The sequence below is a fragment of the Pelobates fuscus genome, chromosome 1 (assembly GCF_036172605.1).
Source record: "Pelobates fuscus isolate aPelFus1 chromosome 1, aPelFus1.pri, whole genome shotgun sequence".
Classification (NCBI taxonomy): domain Eukaryota; kingdom Metazoa; phylum Chordata; class Amphibia; order Anura; family Pelobatidae; genus Pelobates; species Pelobates fuscus.
This window is the reverse complement of record NC_086317.1, coordinates 335,187,721-335,209,626: the sequence shown is the minus strand read 5'-3', so window position 1 is coordinate 335,209,626 and position 21,906 is coordinate 335,187,721. Positions and strand designations below refer to the sequence as shown.

The window sequence follows — 21,906 nt, the reverse complement described above, 5'->3', positions numbered from 1 at the left end:
CTCCCTAATTCCCACGGTATTAGGGAGCTATCTACTAAAAGGCTGAAAGACCTAAATTGGTCTTTCAGCCAAATTTACTGATACTAAGTAAAGATTACTTAGTTTTAGTAAATTATGCCCCTACTCGCTATACCACAAGTAGGGGCATGTCTATTAAACAGTGAGCAGCCAGTGGTTGCTCACTGTTATAAAAAAAATAAAAAAACAGTCTGCGCGGAGCCCTCGCCGGGTGAAGATGGATTATTTTGTTTTGTGCTCATTTACTTAGTTTACAAGTTACTTAGCCAGCAATGTAATGACAGGAATGAATAGGTAGATAACTCCCTAATTCCCACGGTATTAGGGAGCTATCTACTAAAAGGCTGAAAGACCTAAATTGGTCTTTCAGCCAAATCTACTGATACTAAGTAAAGATTACTTAGTTTTAGTAAATTACGCCCCTACTCGCTATACCACAAGTAGGGGCATGTCTATTAAACAGTGAGCAGCCAGTGGTTGCTCACTGTTATAAAAAAAATTAAAAAACAGTCTGCGCGGAGCCCTCGCCGGGTGAAGATGGATTATTTTGTTTTGTGCTCATTTTTTTTTGTATTGCGTCGGGTGGGGGCCTAATGTAAAATAATGGGGGGGGGACCTATTGTCCTCCCCCTGGCCCCCACCCCTGAGAGGTGGGTGGGGGCCCTACAGTAAAATAAGGGGGGGGACCTAATGTCCTCCCCCCTGGCCCCTACCCCTGAGCGGCGAGTGGGGGCCCTAAATTGGAAAAAGGGGGGGTCTCTAAAGCCCTAGTCACGCCTCACCCCCAATAAAAAATTAACCCCCTACCTACCCCCCTCACCCTAAAAATAATGAGGGGGGACCTTTAACTAGGTACCTGTAAAAAAAATCTTACCATTTGATGTTTTCTTTCTTCTAAAATCTTCTTTTTTCAGTCCCAAAAAAGGCCAAATAAAAAACCATAATAACCGACGCAATTATAAAAAATAAAAAAAAAACGCAAAAATAAAAAAATCCATCTTCTTCACCCATGGAGGTCTCAGCGCAGACTGATCTCTGCAGGGCAGGGGAAGGCTTATAAAGCCTTGCCATGCCCTGCAATTAGGCTCAGGTGTATCTGTCACAGCACTCTGATTGGTTCGTTTGAAATCCACCAATCAGAGTGCTCTGTGTCATTTTACACAGCGTGGGAAAGTTCTTTGGAATTTTCCCACGCTGTGTAATTTGACTCATAACTCTCTGATTGGTTACTTAATCAAATTGGGTGGGGGTCAGGAGAGAGAACACTAGGTCCCCCCCTTATTTCAATTTAGGGCCCCCACCCACTGCTCAGGGGTGGGGGCAAAGGGGAGGACATTAGGTCCCCCGCCCTTATTCATGTTTAGGGCCCCCACCCACCGCTCAGGGGAGGGGGCCAGGGGGGAGGACATAAGGTCTCCCCCCTTATTCTAGTTTAGGGCCCCCACCCACCGCTCAGGGGTAGGGGCCAGGGGAGGACATTAGGTCCCCCCCATATTAGTTTTTAGGGCCCCCACCTGCCGCTCAGGGGTGGAGGCCAGGGGGGAGGAAACTAGGTCCCCACCCCTTATTAGTATTTAGGGCCCCCACCCGCCGCTCAGGGGTGGGTGCACTATTTTTAAAAAAAATTTTAAACAGTGAGCAGTCACAGGCATGTTTACTAGACATGCCCCTACTCACGGTATAGTGAGAAGTGGCAAAATTTACTAATACTAAGTAATTTTTACTTAGTATTAGTAAATTTGGCTGAAAGACCAATTTAGGTCTTTCAGCCTTTTGGTAGATAACTCCCTGATACCGTGGGAATTAGGGAGTTATCTACCAAGCGGCTGCAAGAGAAGTCCCGAGTTGCTGAAGTCCCGAAATTCCGAAATCCCGAAGTTCCGAAGTGCCGAAGTTGCCGAATTCCTGAAGTGGCGAAGTGCCGAAGTTCCAAAGTGGCGAAGTTGCCGAATTTCCGAAGTTTCGAAGTGCCGAAGTTCCGAAGTGCTGAAGTGCCGAAGTTGCCGAAGTTCCGAAGTCTTGAAGTGCCGAATTGCCGAAGTCCCGAATTGCGAAAATCCCGAATTTCGGAATGCCGAACCAAAATTTTTTCCCATGCACATGCCTATTGAAGAGGACCCTCCTCAAACAAGCTTACAATCTATAGGAGGTGGGGTATAAAAAACATTAGGACAGGAAAGAGCAATCAAATAAGGTGGGAGTGAAGCAGAACTGGAGGAGAGTGTAGACTGCTGCCCTTTAGGAGAGTGCAAGAGAGGTATATAAGGTAGAGGTTACTCTGGGAGGCCATAAGCTTTCATAAAGAGATGGGTTTTAAGGCACTTTTTAAACGCTATTTTAAGGCTATTTCTTGGAAGGGAGCCACCCGCGAGAAGTCCTGCAAGCGCGAGTTGGCCATACGGGTGCGAGCAAGGACAGGAGAAGGTCACGGGCACAGCGGAGAGACCGAGATGGGGCATACCTATGGATCTCTGAAGAGATATAAAAGGGACTAGAATTGTTCAGTGCTTTATAGGTATGGGTTAGCACTTTTAATTGACTCCTATAGGATACAGGAAGCCAACGTAAGGACTGACAGAGGGGTGAGGTGTGAGAGGACCGACTAGAAAATCAGTCTGGCGGCGGCATTCATTACAGATTGTAGCGGGGCAATACGGCTTTTGGGAAGACCAATTAGGAGAGGATTACAATAATCCATGCAGGAAATTACTAGAGCATGAACACGTTCCTTGGTAGCATCTTGCGTAAGAAAGGGGCGGATGCAGGCTATGTTTTTAAGATGGAATCTACAGGATTTGGCAACATACTGGATATGAAGCTGTCAGTATATTTATATCGGCAGACATTTTGTGTTAAGACAGAAATTAAAAGTGTATACTGCCAGTCACCCTCAGAACAGAGGTGACTCCATTTTGTATTACAAGGCTAAGACAGACACAAAATTTATCTTTCTATCACTCTTTCATGTCTGAGCTAAGGAATGCGACTAATGTAAGCATTAAAGATAAAACCTGATATAAGGTATGATGTATAACAGCAAAAGGGGGATGGAATACTACAACTAACCCAGAGACAAATGTATACATAATTATATATACATATACACACTATCCACTTATAACCTACTATATTATATTAATCATATATAATTAGTACTGTTAATAATATTGAATATTCATGGATATAATATCAATGAAGAAATATCATATTATTTACTAATGATAGTGGAGTATAAATAATCTTAAACACAGTTTCACACAGGAAAACCAGACATCAAATGACAGATAACACTAAGTAATTAATTTTACTTTCTAAAATAAAAAAAAATAAAAAAATAATGGAATCTTACAAAGTTGCATTGTAAGAAAGAGGTGAAGAAAAGTTTAGACATGTCAGAAAGCTAGATTTAAAGGTATATCCCAGACACTAAGACTGGGAAAAAGTCCTTGAGTTGACAGGTCCTGTGATTGATAGTAGCTATAAAATATGAGAAATTTACGTCAAACGCATTACAAAATCAGATAACCCATTATACAAAAAGGTAAATGGACCCCCTGACAATAATTTTTGGTGATGTAATTGTGCCACCTACTGACCAAAAACTAGATGATAGTCTATAGGGAAGACACACCTACAGTTCCCTATTGGTCCTATCAACTAGTGACGTGCAGTGAGTTTTCCCTTTTAAAAGTAAGGACAAAGGGAAGAGCGATCGATTTGGCCCATTGGACACTCTAAACACTCTCGTTGAAACACCTAATTCTTAATATTTCTTTTCCAACTAACATAACTTTAGAACTGAAAACTTTTATATATTTTCCACAATTCTCATCATACTTGCATTCGAAATTCCTGAGACATATCTACACTGACAGAAAATCTACAACCTAACTGGTAATTATGCTGGTTTTATGTAATTAAATTCAATTAATAAATGTTATTAATAGTAGGAATATATATCTGGATAAAGTCAGATTTCAATTATTTAAAATCATAATTAGCTAAGGAATATATGGTTATAAAAATTCCATTCCTGCAGGTGGAATAAAGATAACAATAAATTAACGGTAAATTTGCCAAATGTTAGCATGCCACATTTTTATCCAGAGGTATTGACTTGTTCTGATAAGATAGTGAATCTTAATTAGGAAAGTTAAAATTCTGCAAATGTAAAATCTGGTAGAATTTATTGCTTTATGCTGCACTGCTGTGTGTTCTGTGAAGTTTTGTCTTCTCTGTGAATTTGGTTTTTAAGTGAAGTGTCCCATCATAAATTTTATTATTAAATTGCATACAACCCTGGTTTTTAGCTGTCTATGTTGTGAAACCAATGCCATATTGTATACTTATGTTATACATAAATATTCACTGATTATTGTTACGCATGTTACAATTAATTTTATTATTATTGTACCAATACATTATATTTTTATAATTAATCTGTGATTACTGTGGGAAGTAGAAATCCTCTAGTGAAACTTCCTCTAGGATCTAAGAGAATTAAAATCGTGAGTAATCGCTTTAAATCATTATTCGGGGAACAGTGCCAAGATATCCATCTTTGATATATTAAAAATTATTAAATTAATTAAAAAAAAACCACAAGAGGACAGAGTCACAGAGGCCGAGTGATTGAAGAGTTTGAAGAAGGAGAGCATGATCAACGGTATCAAAGGCAACAGAGTGGTCAAGAAGAATTAATATGGAGTAGTGGCCTTTGGATTTAGCTGCGATTAGGTCGTTAGTAACTTTGATAAGAGCAGTCTCAGTACAGTGGAGAGGGTGAAAGCCAGATTGAAGAGCGTCAAGGAGAGAGTTGGAATTGAGGAAGTGAGACATACGGGTAAAGAGACATCTTTCCAGAAGCTTTGAGGAAAAAGGGAGCAGGGATATGGGACAATAGTTAGAGGGGGGAGGACGCGTCAAGGGATTTTTTTTTCAGGATAGGTACTACAGTGGCATGTTTAGGCTCAGCAGGGACAACACCAGAAGAGATAGAGCAGTTGAGGTTGTGTGTTAAGGAAAGCTCAAGACAAGGGGAGAGAGATCTGATAAGGTGAGATGGGACAGGATTGAGCGGGCAAGTGGTAGGGCGAGAGGAAAGGAGAAGCGCAGCCACCTCTTGTTCAGTAGCCGGGGAGAAAGTCTGAAGGGTAGGAAAGGAATTATCTATGTGTGGTTGGGAAAGAGAATAGAGATGCCTGGGATTGCGGGAGTATGAAGTAATGAGAGAGGAAAAGTATGACTGTTTGGCGAGGGCAATGGCTGCGTTGTATGAACACAGTATGAATCTATAATGGAGAAAGTCTGACTGGGTGCGAAACTTTCTCCGGGAGCGTTCAGCACAACGGGAGCATCTTTGCAGGTAGCGTGTTGATTTAGTATGCCACGGTTGGGGACGTGTCCTCTTTGAGGTGCATGTTTGGAGCGGGGCTGCAGAGTAAGGGTAGTGTTATATGTGGGCATTGCCAGTCAGGGGCAGAAGAGGGAAGGGATGGATAGCAGTTGTGAATCAATATCAGCTGACAGCTGCTGCAAGACAATAGAATTAAGGTGAGTTGAGGGGGGTTAGGCTGAGGCTATGGGTGAGGGGGTACTTGAGAGCAAACAATAAGAGGTGGTAATCAGAGAGAGGAAATGTAGTGTTGCAGATATTAGACACTGTACATGCAGAAGAGAAACTTATGTTGAGGGTATTGCTAGCTACATGGGTGGGAGAATTAGCCCACTGCGATAGCCCGAGGGAGGAAGTAATTGAAAGTAGTTTAGTGGCTGCTGAGGTCAAAGGTGGGTTAATGGGAATATTGAAGTCCCCGAGAATTAAAGATGGAATATTAGAAGAGAGGAATTAGGGTAGCCAGGCAGCAAAGTGGTCAAGGAAGAGGAGAGGGGAACCATAGACAATAGTACCGATGGTATTTGCAGTAAATGATGAAACCTCAATAGTAACTTTTTTACTTAAGTTTTTCCATGGAGTTTATCTACATTAGCTATATATATATATATATATATATATATATATATATATATATATATATATATATTAGCTGTATGGGTGTCCAATCCTGGCCGTTCATGTTTTATCAGATTACCTGTCCCAATACAGCATTTTATGTCATTTCTGCTCTAATATATATCTATAAATGGATGTATGAGAAAGTTATAGCAAATAAAAGTAAAAAAACACACATAATTCTAAACAAATTGACATAGATATACAAGAAGCAAACTTGGCTAATTAAAGCTGCTTATTAAAGATAAGGGTGTTATTAAAATGAATTAATTCTTGCTTTCTTATATTTTTTTACGTCTGAGAGCTGCAGATAGAGCAAGCTACTTATCTCTAATATTGTATGCAGGGTTCAGCTTGAGGTTCTTAGAAGAGAATCCAAATATTGCTTGTTTAGATTCACGTGTATAGCTATTGAGATGCATTCACTGTATGAGGGAACTGGCATACTTGCAGTGCTTTCTCAAACACAACCGAGTTATTCACGAAATTTTAGCACATTAAAACGGAATGGCATATCTGAAGCTGAAATAGTTGATATGGAAAAATTCGCCAACTCAAGTATAGTCACAGCTTGACCCTGTGGCTTCATGCTGCCATTCATATTTAATTCTCTAAAATTCCATGTTTAGTGAATAACTAAGACGAATGCTACAATTTATTAAGGTAGAGCTGACATAATTCCCCACACTTACCATTTGTTGGGTTTACTTTTAATTCTAATACAAATAGTACAAGAGCATCCCTAGAGTAAAATGTACATTCTATTATAACAATACCAAGATATATATTTTTGATCAAATCACCCATTACTACATATATACAGGTGAATAAATGTCTCAACTCCCTATCAGTAAGGGTAAGACAAGTACTATTTTTTAAGGTAGGCATATCTATCAACACGTGTTGGAAACAGTGCTATATAATAAGGTAAGTATATATAACCCTTTTAAATCCCTGCCTTTGTAATTCTAAATTAAACACCATGGTTCACTGTTTCTCTAGAGCTTAGACTGATGTATTTTGTTCTATTGGCAAAAAACTACCACTAGGGGTCTCTGTTTCCCTTGTATTGTGTCTCCTATTCCTATAATAAGATAGCCTATGAGTAGTGATAAAGGTATAGTGACATAATATAGTACAAGAAACTACTCCAAAAGCTACAACTGAAATACAAAGTATCAATGCTAGTAAAATGCTTTAAGAGCTAGGTAATTTTTGGAGTAGTTTCTTGTACTATGTTATGTCATTATATCGCTATATCACTAGTCCTAGGCTATGTAACTCTAGGAATAGGAGCCATAGTACCTGGGAAATATAGACCCCTAGCCAGTTTGACCAGACGTCACGGTTTTGTATTAAATGTCACAGCATCCCAAGAAGCATAAGTGTCCCGTTTTTTTATTTTTGCACTATTAGCTGCCCCGTGGCCGCCAAAACTTAATAAAAGAGCTCGTGGCTCCTAAAATGCCAGTTCTATAAAAATGGATGGGGCAGATTGCAGACCCCTCTGCTCCTAAGATGGAAGGGTTCCCTGCTGCATCCTCTCGTCCTGCGTCTGTGCTGCTGGTAATGGGCCAATCTGCGTCTTGATGCTATGCGGATTGTGCCGATTGCCATCCAGTTAGAAACCACGTTACGTGGTGATGTCACGCCACAACGTCACCCCCTTCCTTCAGTCCCCCGCCTGCGGTACGTAGATGGAGAGAAAGGAGCTGAATTTGATGAAAGTAAAAGCAGAATTAAGCGTAGATAATGGAGAGAAAGGGAAAGGAGAGAAAGGTAAAGGAGAGAAAGGGAAAGGACCAAAAAGGAGATACAAGTAAAAGAGAAAAAAGTAAAGGAGCGGAAAGGGAAAGAACTAAAAAGGAGAGAAAATTAGCTGAAAGGAGAGAAAGGGAAAGGAGCAAAAAGGAGAGACAAGTAAAGGAGCAGAATGGAGAGAAAGGTAAAGGAGCAAAAACGAGAGAAAAGTAAAGGAGAGAAAGGGAAATTAGCAAAACGGAGAGAAAGAGAAAGGAGCAAAAAGGAGAGAAAGGTAAATGAGCCAAACGGAGAGAAAAGTGAAGGAGCAGAATGGAGAGAAAGGGAAAGGAGTAAAAAGGAAAGAAAAGAGAAAGGGAAAGGAGCAAAAAAGAGAAAAAGGAACTTGGGCCTGGCAGGGAGACTTTGGACCCACTCATTTCCCCTGGTAGAAAAAAAAATGAAAGTGTAAAACTAGCTTTACTTACCTTCCATGACCTTGCTGTGGAGGAGTAGCAGGAGTGCTAGCACGCATGTGCAGCACAGGATCCAGCTGATTCCCCTCACCTGCAGTGACAAGGGTAGGAGATTTTGATGGAACACCGACCTTGCCCTGCTTTTCATCCTTGACTAATGGGTGTCCTGTTTTTTTCCCCAAAAAATCTGGTCACCCATCCCCTAGTGATAGTTTTGGGGCATTGCAACAAGAAAAAAAATAGTCTAAGACCTAGAGAAACAGTGACCCCTGGTGTCTGGTTTGGAATTACACTGACAGGTATTTAAAATGGATATATACATACCTTATTAACCCCTTAAGGACCAAACTTCTGGAATAAAAGGGAATCATGACATGTCACACATGCCATGTGTCCTTATGGGGTTAAATTGCACTTTTGTCCTACACTTGATGATTGGGAGTTGATTTTATTAGAAATATATGGCAAACTTCAATTATTATAATAAAAATTACTTTGAATTATAGTTTTCTTTTTTTTATTTCCAATTTGTTTTTACACCTGAAAGGCCAATTACATGTTTGGCATATAATAGAATATAGTACAATCCAGAACAACACTAAGAATGCAAGTAAGGAAAAAAGTAAGGAAGATGTTTTTTGGAGCTTAGAAAGGCTAGGATAATGGAACACAACCAAATTGGTATAAAGGCAGACAGAAGCAGAAAGGATTAGAGTGTCCAAAGGTATAATGCAAAAGAAAATTACAAAAGCTCATTTCAAGCCAAATCAGTTCACTGGAGAACAGGAACGTTCAGGGAAGTAAAAAAAAAAAATAGAACTTAAAAACCACTAATGGACAAAAGTACCCTGTGGTTCTGAGCTTAATTAAGGTTGAGTTTGACGTTATATCAGCATCAGCATTTATCTACCGAACAAATTACCGATTGCACGACCCCCTGGGAGCTGGAGTGTACCGCCAATTGACCACCCTGAAGCTGCGGTTAACCGCAGCTTAATTGACGAAGGCAGGGTGGTCTTTGTTCGTCGACCGAACACGTGGCGGCGGCCATTTTACAAGTACCGTACGGCCAGCGGTGTTCGGCACCTAAACTATGGAACTATAAACAGACACTTATTTGCACGAACACCGCTGAGCCGTCCGTCTCCTGGTTCCTATTCGTGGGGATGTAGCCGAACAGCCGTTCATACGGTAGTTTGTTTCATGTGAACTGTGGTAACCCAGATAGCTATGCCATGGAGCCTATTCGTGTGATTAAAGACTTTGGCTCCATGGCGATTAAACTGTATTCGGTTGGTCTGAGTGCCATTCACCTAATAATGTGCACTCAGATCTGAGCTATCTGGGGATATGTAACATGTCTATGTTTAATGTATAACAAGTAACTTTATATATTTTAAAACATAATACTGTATTTAGGTCCCTACATGTGTAATGGAGTTTTGCCTTTGTCCTGGGAGATAATTGGATTACTTCTCCAATTATCTCCAGGGCAGAAGGGAGGAAACCAGGATGCATTGTGGGGATGTTTTGCTTCTGTGCGTCTGTAATGTGATACATGTCTGTCTGTGTTACAGTCTTCCATTTGGTCCCCTAGGGGAGTGTCCACCAGGTGGGAGACCTGCATAAATACAGGGGCAGGTAGCCCTCAATAAACAGACCACTGCTTGACCCTCAACACGGAGCCTTGTCTTGTTCTTGGGGGGATTAACTGTATGCTGTTGGAGATTGATTGCTAGGAGTGTAAGCTGATGTATGCTTTTCCTGTTCGTCTGCTAGCAGCTATTCGTGAGGTTCCAGTTTGGAGTGCTACCTTATTCCCTTGTATGCAGTTCGGGAGTTTGATGCATTCACCTATATCCAATTCGTGATTTTACAGTAGCTGTGCCTGTCTGTGAAAAGGGGATTATCGCCTAAACGGATTTTTACCCCTTTTCTGCTGAAACGGTCCGTTACAGAGAGTAACTAAAGGAGGCATCTGGCAGGTATGCTGCAGAGGTCCAATATTTCACAACTGCTTAAAGTCTTTCTTTCATTGTTGTAAATAATACTTGGAGATACTTCTCGATGGTATAGCTTAAAAGAAAAAAACAGAATACAATAATAGTGCAATATATTATGATGGTATAGTGGTTGATGGAGGAATATATAATTCTCACTCACACTTTGAAGAGCTTTATAAGCTCAATGTCAAGGGCCTGGACAGAATAATCCCCGTCTGTGGATTTCTTGGTGTGCAGTCTTCTAGGTGAACTTTGTAGGTGTGAATTTTCGTGGTATATAGAATGAGAAAATACAAAAAACCAATGGTATAGATAGTAGGTATATGTACAACGCAAATAAAAGAGAACCTACTTACATAGACTAGAGCAATGGACCTGCTCTAGTTTAAACAGCTTCAGGTGGAACAATCCCCACCTAAGGATGTACTGGACCCAAATGTAGCAGCAGCAAGATGAGGTAGGAAGTAGGACTAAAGATAGACTGGGTAATATAAAAATGTATATACTTTATTTTAACAAATATTTAAAAGTGAATAACAAATATATAAAATACCAGTCAGAATAAAAATATAAGAGTCCGTGGTTCTTCCTCATCTTGCTGCTGCTACATTTGGGTCCAGTACATCCTTAGGTGGGGATTGTTCCACCTGAAGCTGTTTAAACTAGAGCAGGTCCATTGCTCTAGTCTATGTAAGTAGGTTCTCTTTTATTTGCGTTGTACATATACCTACTATCTATACCATTGCTTTTTTGTATTTTCTCATTCTATATACCACGAAAATTCACACCTACAAAGTTCACCTAGAAGACTGCACACCAAGAAATCCACAGACGGGGATTATTTCGTCCAGGCCCTTGACATTGAGCTTATAAAGCTCTTCAAAGTGTGAGTGAGAATTATATATTCCTCCATCATCCACTATACCATCATAATATATTGCACTATTATTGTATTCTGTTTTTTCTTTTAAGCTATACCATCGAGAAGTATCTCCAATTACGTATGTAATATATATATATATCTGTGTATACCGCTAGCGCTGTTCACCTTTCTCTATATATTTGTCTTGTTTTGCACAAGGTTGAGGGAACACCTTGTTGGTGAACTGCAGCTTCATTTACAGATAGAGAGCACTTATTTTTGTAATTTTTGTAAATAATACTTACCTGAGGATTTTATTCACAGCTGTTTCTTTTTCCAGAAGATTTCTTGCTCGGATACTGAAAACTGATTTTCGAAGCTGTAAAAAAAACACCACGTTGTAAAAATTTAAATTTATTACAATTAATTCTATTACAGTATGCCATAATATGATTTAAAGGGGCATTCTACCCATCATAGCCTCTACAGCAGGATGCTATGAATCTCTGGGCACCATCCTCTGGATTTCTACCAAATCATTTTGAAGCAGACCAGTAATAACTAAGTCTTCCTGTCATCCGTAGTTCTTGCTCTCACAAACTGCACTGTTGATTTAGAGGTCACTTTTCTGTATTATCAAGTGTGAATGCGTCTAAATTGGATGCTATTGATGGGTTGAGAGAGCTAGAGGCAGGTTAAGCAAACTTTCTAGGCCTATCATTGTCATCCAAAGATAGACGGATTCACACTGATAATGTGGACATTAGAGGATGAACCATTAACTATTTTTGTAAAAGGCAAACATAACTCTCACTCTCATTGATAAAAAAAAACTATTAATTTTATTAATCAAGCAAATCTAAATATGACTTCTATTGACAACTGCTAACAACTAAGTACTAGATAATAAAATACAGTTAAAAAGTAAAAAATATGAGACACGTAGGAAGAGATTTATTAAAGTATTCTTTTCTGAAAAATGTGGTCTAAAGTACTTAAAGTGGGACAATCATCACTGACTAGCAGGCACATATAAGAGACCTAAATGGGGGAATATGGACTAGCATTAGGGTGTGCCTGGGCATACAAGCAGCTCAACCCTTGCACATACATAGAAACATAGAAACATAGAATGTGACGGCAGATAAGAACCATTCGGCCCATCTAGTCTGCCCAGTTTTCTAAATACTTTCATTAGTCCCTGGCATTATCTTATAGTTAGGATAGCCTTATGCCTATCCCACGCATGCTTAAACTCCTTTACTGTGTTAACCCCTACCACTTCAGCTGGAAGGCTATTCCATGCATCCACTACCCTCTCAGTAAAGTAATACTTCCTGATATTATTTTTAAACCTTTGTCCCTCTAATTTTAGACTATGTCCTCTTGTTGTGGTAGTTTTTCTTCTTTTAAATATAGTCTCCTCCTTTACTGTGTTGATTTCCTTTATGCATTTAAATGTTTCTATCATATCCCCCCTGTCTCGTCTTTCCACCAAGCTATACATGTTAAGATCCTTTAACCTTTCCTGGTAAGTTTTATCCTGCAATCCATGAACCAGTTTAGTAGCCCTTCTTTGAACTCTCTCTAAGGTATCAATATCCTTCTGAAGATATGGTCTCCAGTACTGTGTACAGTACTCCAAGTGAGGTCTCACCAGTGTTCGGTACAATGGCATGAGCACTTCCCTCTTTCTACTGCTAATACCTCTCCTTATACAACCAAGCATTCTGCTAGCATTTCCTGCTGCTCTATTACATTGTCTGCCTACCTTTAAGTCCTCAGAAATAATCACCCCTAAATCCCTTTCCTCAGATGTTGAGGTTAGGACTCTATCAAATATTCTGTACTCTGCCCTTGGGTTTTTACGTCCAAGATGCATTATCTTGCACTTATCCACATTAAATGTCAGTTGCCACAACTCTGACCATTTTTCTAGTTTACCTAAATCATTTGCCATTTGGCTTATCCCTCCTGGAACATCAACCCTGTTACATATCTTAGTATCATCCGCAAAAAGACACACCTTACCATCAAGACCTTCTGCAATATCACTAATAAAAATATTAAAGAGAATGGGTCCAAGTACAGATCCCTGAGGTACCCCACTGGTGACAAGCCCAAGCTTCGAATATACTCCATTGACTACAACCCTCTGTTGCCTGTCACTCAGCCACTGCCTTACCCATTCAACAATATTGGAATCCAAACTCAAAGATTGCAGTTTATTGATAAGCCTTCTATGTGCAACAGTGTCAAAAGCCTTACTGAAATCTAGGTAAGCAATGTCTACTGCACCACCCTGATCTATAATTTTAGTTACCCAATCAAAAAAATCAATAAGATTAGTTTGGCATGATCTCCCTGAATGAAACCCATGTTGTCTCTGATCTTGAAATCCATGTGTTTTTAGATGTTCAACAATCCTATCCTTTAACATGGTTTCCATCACTTTCCCCACTACTGAAGTAAGGCTTACTGGCCTATAGTTGCCCGACTCCTCCCTATTACTTTCTTGTGAATGGGCACAACATTCGCTAACTTCCAATCTTCTGGGACTACTCCTGTTATCAATGATTGGTTAAATAAATCTGTTAATGGTTTTGCTAGTACACCACTAAGCTCTTTTAATAGCTTTGGGTGTATTCCATCAGGTCCCATTGACTTATTTGTCTTTACTTTTGACAGTTGAAATAGAACCTCTTCCTCTGTAAACGCACGTGTAATAAATGACTCATTTATCCTTTTTTTTAACAGAGGTCCCTTTCCTTCATTTTCAGCTGTAAATACTGAACAAAAATATTCATTGAGGCAGTCAGCTAGACCTTTATCCTCATCTACATACCTTCCTTCTTTTGTTTTTAATCTAACTAATCCTTGTTTTACTTTTCTTTTCTCATTTATGTATCTAAAAAAAGTTTTGTCCCCCTTTTTTACTGCCTGTGCTATTTTCTCTTCTGTGTGTGATTTGGAAGCTCTTATAACTTGCTTAGCCTCTTTCTGCCTAATCTTATAGGTCATTCTGTCTTCCTCACTCTGTTTTTTTTTATAATTACTAAATGCTAACTTTTTGTTTTTTACTATTTTGGCCACATCTGCGGAGTACCACAGTGGTTTCTTGAATTTTTTGCTTTTACTGACAAGCCTAATGCAATTTTCTGTTGCCTTCACTAGTGCAGCTTTTAAATAATCCCATTTCTTTTGGACTCCATTTAAGTTGCTCCAGTCTGATAATGACTCCTTTACACATATTCTAATTTTAGAAAAGTCTGTTTTTCTAAAGTCTAAAACTTTTGTTTTTGTGTGGTGTGACTCAGTCACTGTTCTTATATTAAACCACACTGACTGATGATCACTGGATCCTAAACTTTCACCTACAGTAATATCTGATACCAAATCTCCATTTGTTAACACTAAATCTAGTATGGCCTCTTTACGAGTTGGCTCCTCAACGACTTGTTTTAGAGACAATCCCAGTAGGGAGTTTAGAATATGTGTGCTTCTGGCACAAGTAGCTATTTTTGTTTTCCAATTCACATCAGGAAGATTAAAGTCACCCATGGTGATAACTTCCCCCTTCATTGTCATTTTAGCTATTTCTTCAACTAGTAGATTATCTAACTCTTCAATTTGTCCTGGGGGCCTATAAATCACACCTACACGAATTACTGTGTGATTACCAAATTCTAACGTAACCCAAATGGACTCTATGTTCGTCTCACTAACCTTTATTAGGCTAGATTTTATGCTATCCTTCACATACAGGGCCACCCCTCCCCTTTCTTGCCTTCCCTGTCTTTTCTATATAAAGAGTACCCTGGTATTGCTATGTCAAAGTCATTTTTTTCATTATACCATGTCTCAGTAACAGCGACTAAATCTACACTATCAGTTGCCATTATTGCCACAAGTTCATGGATCTTATTTCCTAAACTGCGAGCATTTGTAGACATGACTCTAAGCTTATCATTTTTTAACACACTTGCTACAGGCACCTTCTGTCCTTGTTTTGGGGGACAATTGGATTGATGTTTTATCACCCTTTTGCCCCCCCACCCTCCTAGTTTAAATACATCTTAGCAAAACCTCTGAACTGCTCACTGAGAACATTTGTTCCCTTTTGAGAAAGATGCAAACCATCTTTTTGTACAGTTTATTTCCATTCCAAACAGAGCTACCATGAGCAATAAAGCCAAATCCTTGCTCCCGACACCATTCACCAAGCCACAAGTTAAAGTCCCTAATACGCATCCGCCTGTCATTCTGAGTGTTATGCACAGGCAGAACTTCAGAGAATGACAGTGTGGAAGCAACCTGCCGTATATCATTGGCAAAAACACTAAAAACTTCCTTAACCTCTGAAACCTCATTGCAAGCCAAGTCATTTGTCCCTAAATGGACAAGTACATCCGCAAGATAGAGAACTATCTACAGATTAGACAACAACTAAACCTCCAAAAAGTGGAACGCGAAACAAATGCATAGCAACTATTACACTGAACTAAGTCTGCCATTCCAATGAGATCAATTATTTAAATCAAACGAATCTTAACTTTTTATTTATCCTCCTGAATACCTCAGATTACCTCCAGTTTATCTCCAGAATATCTCCAACCACAGACACTTAGAAGCAACACTCTCCAGAATATCTCCAACCACAGACACTTAGAAGCAACACTCTCCAGAATATCTCCAACCACAGACACTTAGAAGCAACACTCTCCAGAATATCTCCAACCACAGACACTTAGAAGCAACACTCTCCAGAATATCTCCAACCTGTCAGGATCGGGACAGGGATCCAACACGCAGAGTACAAAGAGTGGAAAGGTACGTATACCGGGCCTTAGAATGGCCGGACTAACGTACCGAGAGTAATAGAGAATAGTCAGAGACAAGCCGAGGTCGAGGGAACGAGAAGACAGATAAGCGAGAGACAAGCCGGGTCAAGGGATAACAGAGAAGCAGGGTAGTACAACAAGCCGAGTCAAAACCAAATAGAGCAAACTAGAATACCAGAGCACTGAGTGACTAGACAAGCTAGAACCACGACAGGGCAATGAGCAGAAGAGAGAAGTAAGCTTAAATACCCTGGCTCTGGATGGTAAGCACGCCTCTGACAAGTACCGATTGGATATCGGACACTTGAGTGACAGGTCGCTCGTAATAGCGTCATGACGTCACGTATTGAGCGTCCTGCTAGAAAAGGACGTGGATTCCTCGCGGCTGGTGTTTAAGTGACTGGATGAACCGCGAGGAACGAAGGAAACAGCTCGCCTGGACGGACAAACCACCAAGTCTCTACCTCCCTTAGAGGTAGAGGCCTCAGGTACCCTGACAGTACCCCCCCTCTCAGATACGCCCACCGGGCGGAAGGAACCGGGACGAGATGGGAAGCGGAGGTGAAATGCTCTGCGAAGGCGAGAAGCATGAACATCCTCCTGAGGTACCCAACTCCTCTCCTCAGGACCATATCCCCTCCAGTTGACCAGATATTGCAATTTTCCCCTTGAGATTCTGGAATCAATGATGGAGCTGACCTCGTACTCCTCCCGACCCTCCACCTGAACAGGGCGAGGCGAGGAGACCTTAGAGGAGAATTTGTTGCAAATAAGAGGTTTCAACAAGGATACATGAAAAGAGTTAGGAATGCGTAAGGCAGGTGGCAGAGCAAGGCGATACGCAACCGGATTGATACGAGTGAGAACCCTGTAAGGGCCTATGTAGCGAGGAGCAAATTTCATAGATGGGACTTTTAGGCGAATATTCTTAGTACTCAACCATACCCTATCCCCAGGAACAAAAACAGGAGCCGCTCTTCTATGTTTGTCAGCGTGTTTCTTGAACAACGAAGAACTATGTAACAGAATTTGCCGAGTCTGATCCCATAATTTCTTCAGGTTGGCGACATGATCATCAACCGACGGTATCCCCTGAGAAGAGGAAACCGAAGGAAAAATCGAAGGATGAAAGCCATAGTTCATGAAGAAAGGGCTAGAGCGAGTTGAATCACAAACAAGGTTATTGTGTGCGAACTCCGCCCAAGGAATCAGACCGACCCAATCGTCCTGGTGTTCGGAAACAAAGCAACGCAGATACTGTTCGATCTTTTGATTGGTACGTTCAGCAGCTCCGTTAGACTGAGGGTGATAGGCAGAGGAGAAGTTCAATTTGATGCCCATTTGAGAACAAAAGGATCTCCAGAAACGTGAGACAAATTGAGAACCTCTATCAGAAACAATCTCCGAAGGGATCCCATGTAGGCGAAAAACCTCTCTCGCAAAAATCTCCGCCAATTCAGGAGAAGTCGGAAGTTTGGGTAATGGCACGAAATGAGCCATCTTAGTAAATCTATCCACCACCGTGAGAATAACAGTCTGTCTCTTGGAAGCAGGTAAATCAACGATAAAGTCTATGGACAGACAGGACCAAGGTTTCTCAGGAATGTCCAAGGGGTGTAACAGGCCACATGGAGATGCATGAGGTAGTTTAGTCTTGGCACAAGTCTCACAAGCTGCGACGAACTCCTCAATATCTTTTCGAAGTGAAGGCCACCAGCAATCCTTGGATATCAGAGAGTATGTCTTGCGAATACCAGGATGACCAGCTATTTTACTTTCGTGAAAACATTGTAAGAGCTCCAGTTGAAGTTCAGGAGGAACAAAGTTTCTTCCCTCAGGAGTGTCTCCGGGAGCTAGATGTTGTGACTTCAGGATCTGGTCAAGTAGCGGAGAATGAATTTTAAGACTGGTATTAGCAATAATATTGCATTTGGGTACAATGGAGGACAAAAGTGGTTCAACTGAAACAGAAGGCTCAAATTGGCGAGATAGCGCATCGGCTTTAGAATTCTTTGAGCCAGGTCTGTAAGTCAGAACGTAATTGAAATGGGTAAGAAACAACGACCAACGAGCCTGCCTGGACGACAAACGCTTGGCCTCTCCGATATAAGACAAGTTTTTGTGGTCTGTTAGAATGGTAACGGGATGTAAAGTACCTTCCAATAAATGTCTCCACTCTTTCAAAGCCTTGATAACCGCTAGTAATTCTCTGTCACCAATGTCATATCTGCTCTCAGTACCGGACAATTTTTTAGAGAAAAATCCACATGGATGTAATGGTTTATCAACACCCAACCTTTGAGATAAGACAGCACCTAAACCAGTCTCTGATGCGTCTACCTCAAGTAGAAAAGGCAGGGAAGTGTCGGGGTGAACTAAAATTGGAGCGGAAGCGAAAAGCTCCTTGAGAGTTTTGAACGCAAGAAGAGCTTCAGTAGTCCAATTCTTAGTATCAGCCCCCTGTTTGGTCATATTAGTGATAGGTGCGATAATTGAAGAATAGCCCTTAATAAAGCGCCTATAATAATTGGAAAAACCAATAAATCTCTGTACGGCTTTAAGACCTTTGGGTAAAGGCCACTCTAGAATGGACTGGAGTTTATCCGGATCCATCTTAAATCCTTCCCCAGAGATCACATAGCCGAGAAAGGTTACCTGGGTTTGATCAAAGCTACATTTCTCCAACTTGCAGTACAAGCCATGCTGGAGAAGCTTGTGCAAAACCCTCCTGACTTGCTTGTGATGAGTTTCAATCTCACTAGAATGTATAAGTATATCATCTAGGTATACAATGACGCAATCTTGCTGAAATTCCCTAAGGACCTCATTTATCAGATCCTGGAAAACAGCTGGAGCATTGCATAACCCAAAAGGCATGACTGTATATTCATAGTGGCCATAGCGAGTATTGAAAGCCGTCATCCACTCATGTCCCTGCTGGATTCTCACCAAGTTATATGCCCCTCTGAGGTCTAACTTGGTGAAAATTGTAGAGCCCTTCAAACGATCGAAGAGTTCGGTGATCAAGGGAATCGGGTAGGCATTTTTAATGGTTATCTTATTTAGGCCTCGATAATCAATGCAAGGTCTCAAAGAACCATCCTTCTTTTGAACAAAAAAAAATCCAGCCCCGGCAGGGGAGGAGGACCTCCTAATGAATCCCTTGTCTAAATTTTCGTGAATATACTCCTCTAGAACTGAGTTCTCTTTCGTAGATAATGGGTATACATGACCTCTGGGGGGCATGGTACCAGGGAGTAGGTTAATTTTGCAATCAAAGGACCTGTGTGGGGGTAAGGTATCGGCTTTCTTTTTATCAAATACTGCCTTTAAATCTAGATACTGAGGCGGAATTTGTGTCTCTGTAGGATTGTCAGAGTTAGCCGATGTGTTGGTTAATCCGAGAGGTGAGACCTTCCGCAAGCATTTTTCTTGACAATTCTGTCCCCACGAAACTATCTCCCCTGACTCCCAATTAATAATAGGGTTATGTCTCCTCAACCAGGAGTACCCCAGGACTACGGGAATAGACGGAGAAGAAATGAGCAGTAAGGATATGTCCTCTCTATGTAGGATGCCAACAGTTAAGTTAATCGGTATGGTCTCATGGAAAATAACAGGCTCAAGTAACGGTCTACCATCAATGGCCTCAACAGCCAGTGGTGTCTCTTTTAACTGGGATGGAATAGCATGCTTGGCAGCAAAACCCTGATCTATAAAGCTCTCCGCAGCTCCAGAATCGATTAGTGCCATAGTCTTAACTACTCCCTTCTCCCACTTTAAAGAAACGGGTAACAGAAGCCTGAGCTCTTTGTAGTTGTGAATAGAGGACAAAGTAGAAACACCCAAGGCCTGTCCTCTAGAGAAACTTAGGTGCGAGCGTTTCCCGAACGATTGGGACAATTTAGGCGTAAATGACCTCTGACTCCACAATACATACATAAACCCTCCCTTCTCCTGTACTGTCTCTCCCTCTCTGTGAGATGAGTACTGCCTATCTGCATAGGTTCAGGAATACGTAAGTCCTCGAACTCAGAATTTTGAAAGGTAGGCGCTAATTTAAAGGAGGGTCTACGGGTCCTATCTCGAGTGTTCTGCCTCTCTCTTAAGCGTTCATCAATACGAGATATAAAAGAAATTAAATCCTCCAAATTCTCAGGGAGTTCTCTAGTAGCGACCTCGTCAAGAATTACATCTGATAACCCATTCAGAAACACATCTATATAAGCCTGTTCGTTCCACTTAACTTCTGCCGCCAAGGACCTGAACTCTAGTGCATAATCCACAAGTGTTCGATTGTCCTGTCTAAGGCGCAACAGTAATCTAGCTGCATTGACCTTTCTACCAGGAGGGTCAAAAGTTCTTCTAAACGCAGCTACAAAGGCATTATAATTATAGACTAGTGGATTATCATTCTCCCATAAAGGATTGGCCCATCTCAGAGCTTTCTCAATGAGTAAAGTAATAATAAATCCAACCTTCGCTCTATCTGTAGGATAAGAGCGGGGTTGTAATTCGAAATGGATGCTAATCTGGTTCAGAAAGCCACGACACTTCTCCGGTGACCCGCCATAACGTACTGGTGGGGTAATACGGGAAGAAGCACCTACAGTGGCTACCTCTAGACCTGAGACTGCAGGAGAAATAGAAGGAGTACGTGTCTCCTCAGGTGGATTATTAGCACGAGACAAAAGTGCCTGTAGTGCCAAAGCCATCTGATCCATTCTATGCTCCATGGCGTCAAACCTGGGATCCGAAGAACCAAGCTGACTGTTTGTACCTGCAGGATCCATAGGCCCTGTCGTAATGTCAGGATCGGGACAGGGATCCAACACGCAGAGTACAAAGAGTGGAAAGGTACGTATACCGGGCCTTAGAATGGCCGGACTAACGTACCGAGAGTAATAGAGAATAGTCAGAGACAAGCCGAGGTCGAGGGAACGAGAAGACAGATAAGCGAGAGACAAGCCGGGTCAAGGGATAACAGAGAAGCAGGGTAGTACAACAAGCCGAGTCAAAACCAAATAGAGCAAACTAGAATACCAGAGCACTGAGTGACTAGACAAGCTAGAACCACGACAGGGCAATGAGCAGAAGAGAGAAGTAAGCTTAAATACCCTGGCTCTGGATGGTAAGCACGCCTCTGACAAGTACCGATTGGATATCGGACACTTGAGTGACAGGTCGCTCGTAATAGCGTCATGACGTCACGTATTGAGCGTCCTGCTAGAAAAGGACGTGGATTCCTCGCGGCTGGTGTTTAAGTGACTGGATGAACCGCGAGGAACGAAGGAAACAGCTCGCCTGGACGGACAAACCACCAAGTCTCTACCTCCCTTAGAGGTAGAGGCCTCAGGTACCCTGACACAACCACAGACACTTAGAAGCAACACTCTCCAGAATATCTCCAACCACAGACACTTAGAAGCAACACTCTCCAGAATATCTCCAACCACAGACATTTAGAAGCAACACTTAGATGAAGCAACCAAGCTATATTAGCCAAGCTAATGACAACAACTCTTATATACTCCTAAAATCACCTCCCACTAGGAATGTTTAACACCTGGGTAGGCCTCTGCTTATTAGCAAACAATAGCTAATTTACACAGCAATCAATAGCAAGTAGCTAACTAATCAAATCAAATGCCTTATAATTACCAACAGGAAATCAAACCTTGTGCAATCAGTAACCTTTTCCTACAGATGAATCTTACCTGTAACAGTAAAAAAGAAAACTCTTAGCACAACTCTTAGACAGTTGAAGCTTCTGTAAAACTCTCCAGAATATCTCCAACCACAGACACTTAGAAGCAACACTTAGATGAAGCAACCAAGCTATATTCATACCTCTCAGAGCTGCATTATATGATGACATCAACAGAGGATATCATTATTGTTATGTAATTACATAAACAATATAATAGATCATTTTTGGGAGATGGGGTGGGGT

General features: G+C 41.1%; 1 protein-coding gene across 1 annotated transcript in view; it reads right to left on the bottom strand.

Annotated features, from left to right (window-relative positions):
• NALCN (sodium leak channel, non-selective) overlaps nt 1–21,906 on the bottom strand; it is a 550,494-nt gene that overhangs the window by 53,839 nt on the left and 474,749 nt on the right. The window contains exon 19 of the mRNA XM_063425294.1: nt 11,418–11,491. Coding sequence (XP_063281364.1) covers nt 11,418–11,491 — 74 coding nt within the window. The remainder of the gene's footprint in view (nt 1–11,417; nt 11,492–21,906) is intronic.